This window comes from Histoplasma capsulatum, genomic scaffold (genome assembly GCF_000149585.1).
Source record: "Histoplasma capsulatum NAm1 scaffold_5 genomic scaffold, whole genome shotgun sequence".
NCBI classification, from domain to species: Eukaryota; Fungi; Ascomycota; class Eurotiomycetes; order Onygenales; family Ajellomycetaceae; genus Histoplasma; species Histoplasma mississippiense.
The window spans coordinates 2,254,104-2,267,454 of NW_001813978.1; the positions used below are offsets into that span (position 1 = coordinate 2,254,104).

Sequence of the window (13,351 nt, forward strand, 5' to 3'; positions counted from 1 at the left end):
GTTCTCATTTGCCGTCTGCACCGCCTGTTCCGTATCAGCTCTAGCTCGTAGCACAGATCATAACATTGCGCAAGGAGTTCGTTGACGCTCCCTTGGCATTCGGGTAAGTCGTTTCCAACATAAAATTTCCCATCAACTCTCATGTTATCAATGGAATTGAGCTTAAGAAGTTTGTGAGCATCACATGTATGCATGTATAGTAGAATTTATATTTGCGGTTGATGATAGAAAGGGGGTAGGAAACTGACCTTCATACTATACGGGTAGAGTTCTCTGGCATTAGAAACCCCGCCAGACTCCTTAACTTCAATTAAACATTTCCTCAATGTCTGGAGTTGGTTATATATAGGTAGAAGCGCTTCTGAGACTGGTTCAGACGAGATAAGCAAACCATAAATTAAAGCATAGCTCCGTCGAATCAGATACAGAAGTGTCTATGTGGAAAGTCAGTACACGAGATTTCACTCAAACTGCTGAGCAGGGGTCATTGCAATCTTACCCTTTGAGCGTGAATGTCGGCTGGTTTCCCATCGCCATCCAAGAAATTTCCATCAATCCGGGATTCGTCAATCTTGTTAAGCTTTCTCTGATACATAAACAAATCAGTTTCTCGTAGCGACCACGCCTGGGTCATGACAAGTCTATCGAGTTGGTTTCGAATCTCTAGGAGTTTGCTATAGGGCTCCTGAAACCGCTCATCGATTTTACCTTTCCTAGAAAAGGAGAAATAAAAATTTCAGTAAACCCGATTCTATTATTCCATAGTTAGTACGAGCATTGTTACCTTTCGAGTACAATTTCCGACCATTTCAAACATCTATCCAACAAAGCTTTCACGAGTTCTTGACCTTCAGGGATCGAGCCATGAGGGCCTACAAAGTTACCGTCTTCCATTGAACCCTGTATGGCTTTGAGCTGCTCCTGGAAGCTCATGACCTCAGAGGCAGAGAACTACAAATTTGCAAGAGAAATTAGCTTAGACCACCGGACAGGGGAGTCTAAGGCCACGGAAAGCAAGACTATACCTTTGAACGAGTGTTTGCAGCCGATGTAGACCGCAAAATGGAAACCAGTGTCTCATGAGTCGGGGCGAGCTCAGGAGACAAGAACGAAAGTCCATACTGAAGTTCAGCTAATTGCTTTCGGCATGTTTCTAACCGAAGTTCCAAAAGCTTCAATATATCCGGTGAATATGTTTCTTTTCCTCTACTAATGTTCTCCTGCATGGTATCCAACGTCTTCGCGATTGAGTCCAGGTCCTTCTGGCTAAAAAATGCGGCTTCTTTTAGGTGGTCAAGGAGGCGCTAATAGCATCAAAATTAGCAAAATGCTGGAAAGAGTAGGTCTATTTGCAATTACCTTGATTGTTGAAGCCATCGCATATCTATTGAATCCAGTATAAGTCAGCATTCGACTGTTCGGAACAAGCCAGGCACAAGGCGGGATGGAAAAGAGATGGTATGGTAGCCATGAGGTTCAAGCTCACGCTGCGGGTGCTTCATTGTTCCTTCCAACGGTAAGAAATAGCAATGAGATCAGCTGGAAGCAATCGTCCAGCACATTGTCAACTGCAGCGTAATTGCTGGAATTAGATAAATACACTGACCGCAAGTCGAGGGAAGGGAATAACTATTGCGGGGTCACGCGAACCTCGATTATGCTCTAACGTATGTTCCGTTCGGAGGGCGTTCAGCCTCTGGACTTGCTCGACGACCTGGTCATGATAGTGCAGCACATCCTGGGACTTGATATACCTCGATTTGTCTTGTTTGAGGAGCAGGAGGGCGTCTCGAATAACGAGGAGCTGGTCAAGGATAGGCTGTTCTCGAGGATCTAGCGGGATGGATACGGCGGGGGAATCGGCCATATTTCGATAAAATGGCGCCCTTTCATGCGCGAGTAAATTGGAGTCAGAAATAGTCCAAGAACAACAAGGAATGAATTTAAGTCAAGTAAACATAGATGTTATGTAGTTAAGTGCCTTAGATGTTGTAGATTGTGTCCAATACTACATACAACATGGATCTGATAACCCCCAAAGAGGCAAGATAACCACTGACACGTGACTCAGACCATGCACGGGCCACACAAGCCAAGGTTAAGCGAGGGTTTTCTTTCCACACAATTTTGGACACTTGACAACGACTGACGACGAGCTGCTGCCGCATCCGCATTTCTCTCTTCCCTTCAGCCCACCGTATCGCATCACATAGTATCCTTCTCCGCCGGATACTTTATTATCCCTCTCTCGCAATGTCTACCGCCGAGCTCGCTTCTTCCTACGCTGCCTTGATTCTGGCCGATGATGGCGTTGAAGTCACGGTATGTCCAGGCCGCCTGGAGATGAAAAGGGGATATTTCTGGAAGAGGAGGAAAGCCACCGCTACAAAAGATGATATGGAATATGGAATGTAGAATCTATTGCAAAGGGAATGTCTGCTGATTTGTCTTTTTGGTTTCTCGGGACGGGAATTTATAACAGGCCGACAAACTCCAAACCCTCTTGAAGGCTGCCAATGTACAAGATGTTGAGCCTATCTGGTCTACACTATTCGCCAAGGTACATACATACACGCTACACCCCAGCTCTGGCGTTTCACTCTCATGAAATTGCGATATCCGTGGCAATTGGATGTATGGATTGGGAAGCTGGGATTGGAAACATGTATAAAATTGGGACTAACCTAATGAAAAATTTTGAATACCCAAGGCTCTTGAGGGCAAGGATGTAAAAGATCTCCTGCTCAACATCGGATCGGGCGGTGGTGCCGCGGCCGCGGTCGCCAGCGGAGCGGGCCCTGTCGCTGCTGAAACTGGCGGTGCTGAGGAGAAGGTGGAGAAGGAAGAAGGTACGGTTCATTCAAGATTTCACATTTCCTCTCCATGTATGTCACGCAACAAACCAGAACCGGCTGACAAATTACCTTGTGCCATTTATAGAGAAGGAAGAGTCCGACGAGGACATGGGCTTCGGTCTTTTCGACTAAATGACTTTCTTTTATTTTTTCCCTTCGCGTTTACTTCCTCCTCCTCCCAATTCACCTATTGGCGTGTACTCGTAATTGTGAGAAATAATAAAAAAAACATACTATAAAGAGAAATGGGATGCACAGCTACGACCCCTTTACGGACAGATCTCCTCCCTTGACGAAATTCAGATAAACGAATGGAAATTTCACTTGGCAATTGGACCGGATGATCGGGTACCAATGGATTGAATTTCTTTTTCCCTTTTGTGTCAATATGATCCGCTTCTATTAATGTCATATGGTTCATGGTCATGATTGTCGTATTCGTCCATTTTTTGTTTAAACAAAAGAAAGAAAACAAAGAAGAAAAAAAGCGAAATAGAAAAAGAGTGAAATTGTAACATGCATCCCGCCGCCGATTTTTTGGTTCCTGACCAGTTTTGCTTTTAAGTGTGAGGGAAATTGAAAAAGGAAAAGGAAAAAAAAAAAGGCCGCCCAAATGAGGATTTTCAAAAATACAATGGGTGGGGGAGGGAGGGGGGGGGGGGAAGGAGAGCGAGAGGGACGATATTTGGGGTATTTTCATATTACAGCTGAGGAGGACGAATCTGCGTATTGGACGGAATATATTCGGAACTGTACAAAGATCACGACATCTTCAACCATCGTCCCAAGGGACCCAATCAGCCATGGAAGGTTCTTGAGAAAGTATCCCTTTTCAGTGGAATGGAACAATATCTAGGCGTTCTGTTAGCGAATTGCTCAAAGGCTACGTGAATATTCAACTTGAACAGAATTTGGAACTCTTACCCCTGCACCATACGATAAATTTCCCATGAGAGAAAAAATAAAAAATAGCAAAGAAAGTCCTATGAAAAACAGATCAGGTCGCCTGTTCAACGTGAACTACTGTAAATCGCAGGCTTCGTTGACTACATACCTTCGCAAGATTTTTCACGGTAATTTTTGATAATCTGAGGTATCCGTGCTCTATCCATTTTGTCCCCAATCTGTAAGCCATTGGAACCGACGCGAAACTTGATATGCAGGCGTGCATAGCTTACCCTAGATAGAAAACAGCGCTCAGATACCCAAACACCTGCGCGCCAACAGCCATTTTCTCTCGCTGCTCGGTAGCAGTCGGCTGCCACACACCCGACTGCCAGGCAATCGCCCACCCAGCCGTCCCGACGGCACAGATCCCAAGAATACTCAAAGTATTCTTCACCCATGTGTTTCCGGGCTCCGTCTCCTCCAGGATCTTCGTCAACGAATCCGGTACGTAGGGATGCGAGTGCCGCCTTCGCGCCGATGCGGACGACCGCCTCCTCCGCGCCGCCGAAGAAGCAGAGGCCGAGATGCCCAGGTTCTCGCTCATGCGACGGGAGAGGAGCGGAGTGGTGGGGTCGGATGCATCGGACTCCGCGTCAGACTCGTCGGCAACCGTCCCGCTGGACAAGGTGCGGCGACGGTCACAGCCATACTTGCGTGTACGGGCAGCCAAGGCAGCTTCCAGACGGGCATTCTTGACGTTAAAATAGAGACATTGGCAGATGAGGATGCCGTCTGCGAAGCAGAAGTAGACGGCAATGGCGATAATGACGGGGACGAGATGTGCCCAGAGGGAGCCTATGAGGTTTGCAATGTCACCGACGAACCAGACGAAGAGGAAAGTGATGGAGACCGCATCCGCTGAGCCACGTTTGTAGTTTTCGATTAGTTGGGGGATCTGCATTGGCTTGTTAGACATATTTCCCCCCCAGTTGTTGTTTTATTTTTTTTGTGTGTGTGTGTGTGTTTTGTCAAACAGTTTTAGCTGTGTGCATGTTCATGTATGTACGTACCAAGAGGAAAATCCAGCAGGCAAGACAAATTGAACCCAGCACTCCCGAAGCAGCTTCGCGGAGTGTCAATGGGATGGAATCAGAAGGTCCCGACAGGGACATCATGTACGTGTGCATATCGTAAGTGAGAAGGAGGGTCGCCGGGCCAAATGCGAAAGACACAATATTGAAAAATTGAGGAACAGACTCGGGGACAAAAGAGGTTTGGACTGCAGACCCCGAAGATGAAGGGGGCGGGCTTCAATGCAAACAATCGCACGGATCCATCAGTCTTGCATGGCTATTTCTGTCGAGGGGGAGACGCAGAGACGCAGAGAGTGAAACATCTGGCCTTTGTTCGGCGACAGCGGTTGCGACAGGTTCAGAAACTTGCCGGCAGCAGCTCAAGAGTCAAAGGCAAAAAGCGAAAAAAATGTCTTGCAACGAAAGCAGTTGATGACGCTATTTAAAGCGGTCGCGACACAGGGCTGGGTCACGTGATGGGACTGTGGTGGTTCCGGAAACTGAGACGGACGATTGAGGACAAGCATGGAAAAAAAAAATCAAGTTAAAAGGAGATGAAGAACACAATTCATGGGCGGGCTAAGGACTCGTCAACTATTTCAAGCCGCTGAATCGAACGTTTCCCACAAGCTACAATCTCCTGCTGCTGCGTACAGGGCTGACAAGGTCAACCTGGCTCAACTTCCTTGAACCATCCATGTTACGGTATCCCTGCCGAATTCCCTGCTTCCCGCAGCCTTGGAAGATGAAACGTTTCATGGGTATTTTTTTTCCCCTCTCTAGCGGGCTGTGGCTGTTGCAAGGAAATTTTTCGAGCAGGGTTTTTTCGGAGCTAGGGCTGTGCAGATCACATGATCGTGTATATTGTTAGTGGTTGCGCCCCAACACATACCAATACATCGTTACGGCTCTTTCCTACTCATCAATCTTCCCTCTCGCTGGCGAGGATGAGACGCGAGAAATCGCCTTGTACTGTACCGTACAAGCCGGGAACGTGGAGATTGCCTAAACCCACTCGCGTACGTGTGCATAGGTTCGTGATCGTTGTGTTGCACTACTGCATTTTCTTCTTTTACGGGTTCTCCCATCTATTGTCATGACGCTGGTATAAGAATCACACAACCAAGGGTGCAAGAAGAAAAAGAATAAGAACCAACGGGTGATGCGCCGCGAAGAGCTCGTGGGGTTATCTATTTCCACCTGCTTGAACTTGCAGCTCTTCCAAGAGTAAATCAACAACCAACGGTGAGTTGAGTTCAGACGCCGCATCCTGTATGATAGAATCCCAAACATCGGGGTCCAGCAGACGTAGTGCCCTAACCCAATCGGTTACCGGATTTGGGTCGTTGTCTACATCCCAGTTTCCGCGATCCACCCCATTAACCAGCAAGAAATCTTGCAAATCACGTAATCCACGGTTGAAGAGATACTCTTCAGGATGCGATGGTGCGTCAGCATCAGCCTGATCTTCATCCAAGTTGTCACCACTCTCGCCTGGATGAGGATGCGGTAGTGGTTCATTTTCAGAACCCCCCTGCCTGTTCTCCAAATCGCCATCAACTGCAACTGCTTGTCTATTGAGCCCAAACATCTCCCTTGCGACGTCAAATATCCTCGCAGGGTGAGTATTGAAAGATGGATCCGCTATTGGCTGGCCCGGGGGCAGTGGGTCGGAGGCCGATATGCGCCCTGCAACAAAGTGGCGAGGAAGATGAGTAGTGACTGACGGGATATCTGACAATAGAACATGGCGGGCGACGCCAAGTGTGATCTCAGGAGGCTCCACATCCCCACTAATTGCTGCGAGAGTATCTCCAACTTCGACGAAGACAGATATAGCCTCGGGTGTATTCCAAATACCTTTAGCTCGAGCAATGTAGAGTTCGCAGAACATTTCGTGGGCTTGGTTGGGCGCCTGCACTCCCCATATTCGTTCTGGTATGGGTTCAATGTTCAGTTCCTGTGCCAAACGACAAAAGATCCAAGGGTATCGAGACATTGCTTTTCGGAGTTGCGACCGACATTCGGCTGGCTTGCCTTGCAGGAAATAGGCCAGAGCAAGCGAACATTGAATGTTGGGAAATTTCTCCCAGTGGCTGCTAAAGAATGGATGGGAACACAATTTTATAAAATAATCGTGCTCTCTTCCCCGAATAAATAGTGAATCAATTATCAAATTGATGGAGTATGGGTCATCAGGATCCAGGCTTAGGAGTAGCTTCGCCCACTCCGAAGCGGTTTTCAGAGTCCCCTTCACCTCCAAATTCTTGATATATCTCCACCCTGCAAGCCAAAACTCCCGGTTTTCTGCGATGTTGAAATTTAATCTGGCTTTTCCTTCTTTTAGGCAGTTGCCAAATGAGGAGTGGACGGAGCGACCGATATTGAACAAAGCCCTTTCAAGTAAATCCCCAGAGACCGCATGGTCACCCTGGGCCTTCGCGATCTCGGAGACTTGTAACAGACTCAAAATGTGGTATGCTTGTTGAATTGTAAGTAAAGACCCATACAGCACTACTACCATGGTTGGGCGCTACTCGACTTACGATTATAGTGTAAATGATGTATAATTCTCTCTGGTTCCATTGACTCGACACAAATTTCAAATTCCCTTTGAGCATCTTTGTAGGCTGTATTATGAACAAGCTTATATTCTGTCTGGCCGGACGGCAGTTTGTTCACAACTTCCATTCCAAGACCTCCACTCGTCGCCCGCGGCCATTCATCCTTCGCTTGCATCAAAATGTTTTTGCGCAGTGAAGCGCCCGCAAGATCCTGTCCACGACTGACAGGGTTATAGCGTCCGGTTAGTGCCTGTCCAAGGTCCATAGGCTGATGTCTATTCCTGCGGCTTGTGCTCGTACTTGTTGTTTCGTTGGTATGTTCGAATACCACATTGCCGAACAACTTTCTCATCTCATTGATAGCATTGAGGCGCCGCTGGTCAATCGCGAGAAGTTTGTCAAACTCCTCCGATAGTCGTTCATTCACGGTATTTCCTCGCGTGACTAAGTTGCGTTCATCAGTTTGCAGCGGATTTTTAGTCGACAAAGCTTGGAGTGCGCGGTCAATCTCATCCAACTCAGGTTCCTGTGGGCCAGGAGTATCTGATTTGTGGTTCTCTGTGCCACCTGTAGAGTTTTTGGCACGTTTCTTTTTCTTCTTTTTCTTCTTGGTTTCTATAGGTTTTGAAGGAGTGGAAGGCTTCTGCAAGGTCTGAACTGACTCAGGGAGAGAGGTTTCCGAACCAGACCCGTCTTCAGCATCTTGGCTTCCTAGCAAGTCAAAGGCATTAAACTTCGTTGGTGCCGGTTGAAAATTACGTAGCTCGTCGTCTGACAGTTCTTCATCCGAGACTTCGTGGGAAGCTTTTGCTACTTCTTGTTCTTGCTGCTTTTGCAGCTTCCGTAAAGCCCTGGAGGACATGGTCGCAGTGGGTTGAGGAGCCGTTTACTCACGTTAAGGGCTGACAGCAGCGGGAGAAAGAAAGAGGGTGAGGGCGGGACATGGCCAGCAAAATGCGGCCAGCCGTTTATGTGAGTATATAAGACATCTGGCATATAACTCCGGTGTCAACCTATTCATATCCTATGTTGACATCAAAAGAATCATGGTGGGACCACAGCTTGACCTTCGCTGAGTCATCATCACCTATCCTTGGCGCCCCAACCTTGTTTCCAATTCAGTCAAATCCAACATCAACTGGCCTTCTCGTACCATCTGGACCCATTCACGAAACATCGTCCCCGGGAATAGGCTACTTGCCCAAATTTCCCACCGCAGGTCTCCTTTTTTTACGGCTTCGATGCGTCGAGCAGCGACTCACATTTTCCGTGCAGGACGCTGTAGACCTCTCCGTAACCTCCGGCGTGTCCCGCAACCACCCTTCACAGCCAACTATGGAGTAGCACTGCGGGCTACATCCTTCCCAAGGAGAACCGTTGCCATTACTCCTGCTACACTGCAATCGTCAATGCACTTCCGGAACCTTTCTCTGGCATTTATTTCGACTTTGGTGGCATCGGGCGCTTGGTACGCCTACAAAGGTAGCCAAGGGACTGGTGGCATCCCGAGCCCCTTGGGTTCCAACAATAGTTTAGTATCGCCGACTGGAATTCAATCTATGGGGGTTTCATCCACTGCTGCTTCAATAATCAGTGCAGAGGAGACTGCTGAAGCTACACGTCGTGCCCTCCTGGTGGAAAATGAACAATTCTACGCCAGTAATATTGTTGGAAGCGGACCCCTCTCAAAGGAAACGGACAGCTCGGGAAGACGAGTGCTGGAGATGCTAACCCCCGAACAAGCGACGCAGAAGCTGAGGCGGAATGAAGAGTCTTATCTGGTGGGCCGTGGAAGAGGGGTGGTCCGATACGATGTTGTTCAGTTACCCAGCAACGACCCCATCGAAGACGACCATGCGGAAAAAATAGTGGAAGTTCCGCAATCAGTTGCCGCGTCAGAGGATAGTACCACAACGAGTGATTGGATGTTCTGGGGCGTATTTGACGGACATTCGTGAGTTAATTACATGCAACTAACTGTAACCCGTTCCTGACTTGTAAATTCAGAGGGTGGACGACATCCGCGAAATTGCGCCAGGCCTTGATATCGTTCGTTGCACGCGAATTAAACGCGACTTATAAGTCTGCCGCCGCAGATCCGTCCAAAACATTTCCATCACCAGAAGCCGTTGACAATGCAATAAAAAGCGGCTTCGTCCGGCTTGATCACGAAATAGTCCACGAGAGCGTGAACAAGGTTATGAAATCTAACTCGAAGCGGGTTGCCGCAGAGCTCCTCGCACCCGCATTATCCGGATCATGCGCTCTTCTCGCATTCTATGATAGCAGATCAAATTTACTACGAGTTGCCTGCACTGGAGATTCAAGAGCAGTTCTTGGACGCAGAGCAGCTAGCGGAAAATGGGTTGCTACTCCACTTTCGGAGGACCAAACCGGCTCAACTCAATCAGAAGTCGAACGGCTTACCCGGGAGCATCCAGGAGAACCAAATGTTGTTCGGAACGGTAGGATTTTAGGTAATCTTGAACCTAGCCGTGCATTTGGAGACGCATTTTACAAGTGGACACGAGAAACGCAGGATAAAATCAAACGACAATTTTTTGGCAGAACACCACACCAACTCTTGAAGACGCCTCCCTATGTAACAGCCGAGCCTGTTATCACCACCACCCCGGTTGAGCCTCGCAACGGCGACTTCGTTGTCTTGGCTACGGATGGTCTGTGGGAAATGCTCTCTAATGAAGAAGTTGTCGGACTTGTTGGGCAGTGGATAGAGCATCAACGCTCCCTTGCTCAGGGTACGCAGGGAGCTGCCAAAAGTTGGTTGCAGGGTTGGTTCAGGTCTGAGTCGAATTTGCCCGTGGAAAATCCCGGTACGGGCAAGTCCAGTGGGCAGCGCCTCCCAATCCGTCAACAGCAATATAATATTCCCTCCACGAGCGACAGATTTGTCGTTGAAGACAAGAACGCAGCTACCCATCTAGTCCGCAACGCGCTTGGTGGTAAGGATCAGGATATGGTTTGTGCATTGCTTACTCTTCCTAGTCCGTATTCTCGAAGATACAGGTACGTTTGCCATTCCCTGATCCTAACTTGAAATATTGACCCCATATCGCTAACCCGGCGTTGACAGAGATGACCTCACTGTCGAGGTCATTTTCTTCGGTGAAGGCCCCGATACCGGAGATGTAACGCTGAACACCGAAGCCAGCGCCAATTCAACTGAAATGAAAGCTAAGCTCTAGAACATGCCGCTCAATCAGTTTCGGGGATTCAACTTGCTCGTTGACGCTCCACTATGCGCCTCCCCTACTTCTTTTCTGTTATGCAGGAGAGGTGGTGATCTTTCTCCGTCTTACCATAAGTGGTTATTTGAAAGGGCGTTACGGATAGACGGAATGCCAGCCTTCTTGATTCTGTCGTTTGTTGTTGTTTCTCATTTTTCTCATTTTTTCCCCAACTAAGAGTCATTGCATCGCAAGTTTTCCCATCTAACTCCTCGTACGGATTGATCGCTTACATTACCCCTATTACTCACCGCTCGTTTCTTATTATGATTGCGAATCACCCTAAAGCCCTGAATCGTCCAGATTTGGGGGCAATTTCCCAACCCACCCCTCGATATATCTATCTTAATAGATATGATAAATTCTTTGATTTTCTGTCGTGTTTCTATTACAATATCTTCTGCTCCTTGCCAACCCTCAGGCGAGGATACCGAAATGAAGTTCCCCAATAACCCCATGCAGAGTTAACTGAGGGCCCACAAGAGGAACAGCGTGTAAAGAATATGAAAAACCAAGTTATGTACTAGTCGTCCGTCCCATCCAGATGGGTGACATGAAACTCAAAACCGTCTCCATCTTGATTAATGACATCGCGCTCCCATTGAGGGAGGTAAAGTTTGTGTGGTCATAGATTGCCACTTAGCCCTTAATATTCAACCTCTTGTCGCAGGGTTTCCTTGATGATTTTTTCAACGAAGTTATCCCACGGTATCTCGTTCGAAATTCCGTAAGGTCGCTTCTGAGAAAACCGGCCTGTTTTGAATGTTACTTTTGACAATGTCTAGCTAGGGGGCAGGCTGCTCTTAGTATTAGTGAGATATACAGATTACTTTCTCTTACCGATTTTCTGAGCTATTTATCTGCTGCCCGCCTGCCTATGTATGTACAATATCAAGATGAAGTGATATCTGGTGATGATATCTATTGATGGCATGAATATCTAGTAGAATCAATGATTGAGAGATAGAAAACAGAATATTACAAAAAATGATTTGAAATAGAAGATCACTATATTAGACAGATGATTTTAAGAGTAGATAACTATCACTACTAATATTGTGATAGAGATTTGTACTGTACATATTATGAAAATGATTTAAGAGCTCTATAATATAGTATCAATTTCTCATTTCTGCTCTCAAATAATTGTTCACTTAAGGGTCAGAAGTGTATAATACCGACTAAATGCAGTTGCTAAGGTCGTTGCGAGATTGCTTCTGTTGTCAATTTCTTTCCCACCGAGAGGACCACTAACTACCCACAGACTAGAAAAAATAGTTTTCTAAACCCTGGCCGAATTTCTATTGCAAAAGTGTGATGATGACATCTTGTCCTTTTCCTTGAGCAACATCATCGAAATGCTCCTCGGTTGTTTCGCAGACTCGACATTCGGCAAGTGATTTGATGATGGTCTTTTTCCTCACCGTCAGGGATAGCTAGCGTGTCGAAGGGTCCTATTAAGGGGAAACTAAGAACAGCCGGACTTTAGAGGGCGAAATCTTCGCTTTCATAGGTCGTTTAGATCTATACTATTGCTACGATCATGACGACAACTTGATTCTCCAGGACCTGAGTGAAAATATCAGCATTGGTCTTTTTATCGCCAGTCTTCCACTTATGAAATTTCTGAGTGCCAATCATAATCCTGCCAGCCACATGAGCTTTTTGCAAGTTGATCTCTATTTGGAATCAAGAACTTGAAAATTTCCCCGATATTGACGATGGTGACTGCCACGGGTGATACGAACCTTTGGGTGGCAAAGCTACGAGTACTATGCATCACCATACTGTTATTTCGATTCTTCAAGTACTATTGACCATTTCAAATGCGCAGAATCTCAGTAGATTCGCTGAATACTTTTCTATCATATCAATACCGGCATTGGGTCCCGGAACAGTCGTTACGTCGTCCCGCCAAATTTGATTCCTTACTAGTAAAGTTGATGCCCCGGGGTTTGTCCATGTTGAAGGATTCGATGTCGAACTGGTTGGTTAGTCCTGTTGTGGGTGACACATTCGCATTATATCCGACGTCCCCATGCTTAATGCTTTTCAGTTAGTTGTTATGCCGAGAAACTGTAGCAAACGTCGTTGTTAAGTTTAAGATGGTTGAAGTCGCCCGAACCTAACTAACCCTTCTCGATTTGGCTTAGCGGGCTTCTTCTCGACCAGTATAAATGTAAGCTCTGGGATCGGTTTCGTTATATTCCCTACTGCTCTACAGTGTAGCAGTATGGCTGTGGGTATACTTTGTTCTTTTGTTCCTTAAAGGCCGATGATAACTTTCCTCTTCTCAAATAGAAACAGTGACGGATACATCCGGTTTCTCTCTTTCGGGAAGGCTTTGCCAGGAAGTACATGTCTAACTTTCATGAGCTGAATGGATTCTGAGTCCTCCTCAGTCGCAGCAGAACGTACCCACGCACCGTGCAAGCTGATACTAAATTGCCGTACTAGTTGTATTACAGAAGCTTTCTTCTTTGACAGATTTCACACATCTCTATATATTTTTTAATATTTACTCGGGAGCTCATCTTAAATATATTTGTATCTGAAAAGCTATTTCATCTTCTCTATCTCAAAATGCTCAGTAGACATGTCATTATAATAAATTCTTAGTAATTCACACTCTATTGCTCTGCTGGTCGTAAGGTTCAAAACCGGCATGCTCCCAGTCTGTCTTGCTGCATAAAGAACCGTGGGCAGTGGCCACCAAGATGAGG

At 46.8% G+C, this 13,351-nt stretch overlaps 5 protein-coding genes across 5 annotated transcripts; 2 read left to right on the top strand and 3 right to left on the bottom strand.

Annotated features, from left to right (window-relative positions):
- Positions 1-4: 4 nt before the first annotated feature.
- Positions 5-1,867, bottom strand: HCAG_05532 (conserved hypothetical protein; the record flags this gene model as incomplete). Its single annotated transcript, XM_001540015.1, has 8 exons — positions 5-24; positions 257-434; positions 500-713; positions 785-951; positions 1,026-1,304; positions 1,360-1,384; positions 1,487-1,568; positions 1,651-1,867. The coding sequence occupies 8 exons, from the start codon at positions 1,865-1,867 to the stop codon at positions 5-7; spliced, it is 1,182 nt and encodes a 393-aa protein (XP_001540065.1).
- A 386-nt stretch (positions 1,868-2,253) lies between these two features.
- HCAG_05533 (60S acidic ribosomal protein P1) lies at positions 2,254-2,987 on the top strand (the record flags this gene model as incomplete). Its single annotated transcript, XM_001540016.1, has 4 exons — positions 2,254-2,322; positions 2,483-2,560; positions 2,711-2,849; positions 2,941-2,987. The coding sequence occupies 4 exons, from the start codon at positions 2,254-2,256 to the stop codon at positions 2,985-2,987; spliced, it is 333 nt and encodes a 110-aa protein (XP_001540066.1).
- A 564-nt stretch (positions 2,988-3,551) lies between these two features.
- HCAG_05534 (conserved hypothetical protein) lies at positions 3,552-4,930 on the bottom strand (the record flags this gene model as incomplete). The annotated part of the gene is made up of 4 exons (XM_001540017.1): positions 3,552-3,707; positions 3,910-3,943; positions 4,034-4,698; positions 4,814-4,930. 4 exons carry the CDS (start codon positions 4,928-4,930, stop codon positions 3,552-3,554), a joined length of 972 nt encoding a protein of 323 aa, XP_001540067.1.
- Positions 4,931-6,002: 1,072 nt separating this feature from the next.
- Positions 6,003-8,242, bottom strand: HCAG_05535 (predicted protein; the record flags this gene model as incomplete). Its single annotated transcript, XM_001540018.1, has 2 exons — positions 6,003-7,270; positions 7,363-8,242. 2 exons carry the CDS (start codon positions 8,240-8,242, stop codon positions 6,003-6,005), a joined length of 2,148 nt encoding a protein of 715 aa, XP_001540068.1.
- A 379-nt stretch (positions 8,243-8,621) lies between these two features.
- HCAG_05536 (predicted protein) lies at positions 8,622-10,586 on the top strand (the record flags this gene model as incomplete). Its single annotated transcript, XM_001540019.1, has 3 exons — positions 8,622-9,334; positions 9,388-10,407; positions 10,475-10,586. The coding sequence occupies 3 exons, from the start codon at positions 8,622-8,624 to the stop codon at positions 10,584-10,586; spliced, it is 1,845 nt and encodes a 614-aa protein (XP_001540069.1).
- Positions 10,587-13,351: the final 2,765 nt, after the last annotated feature.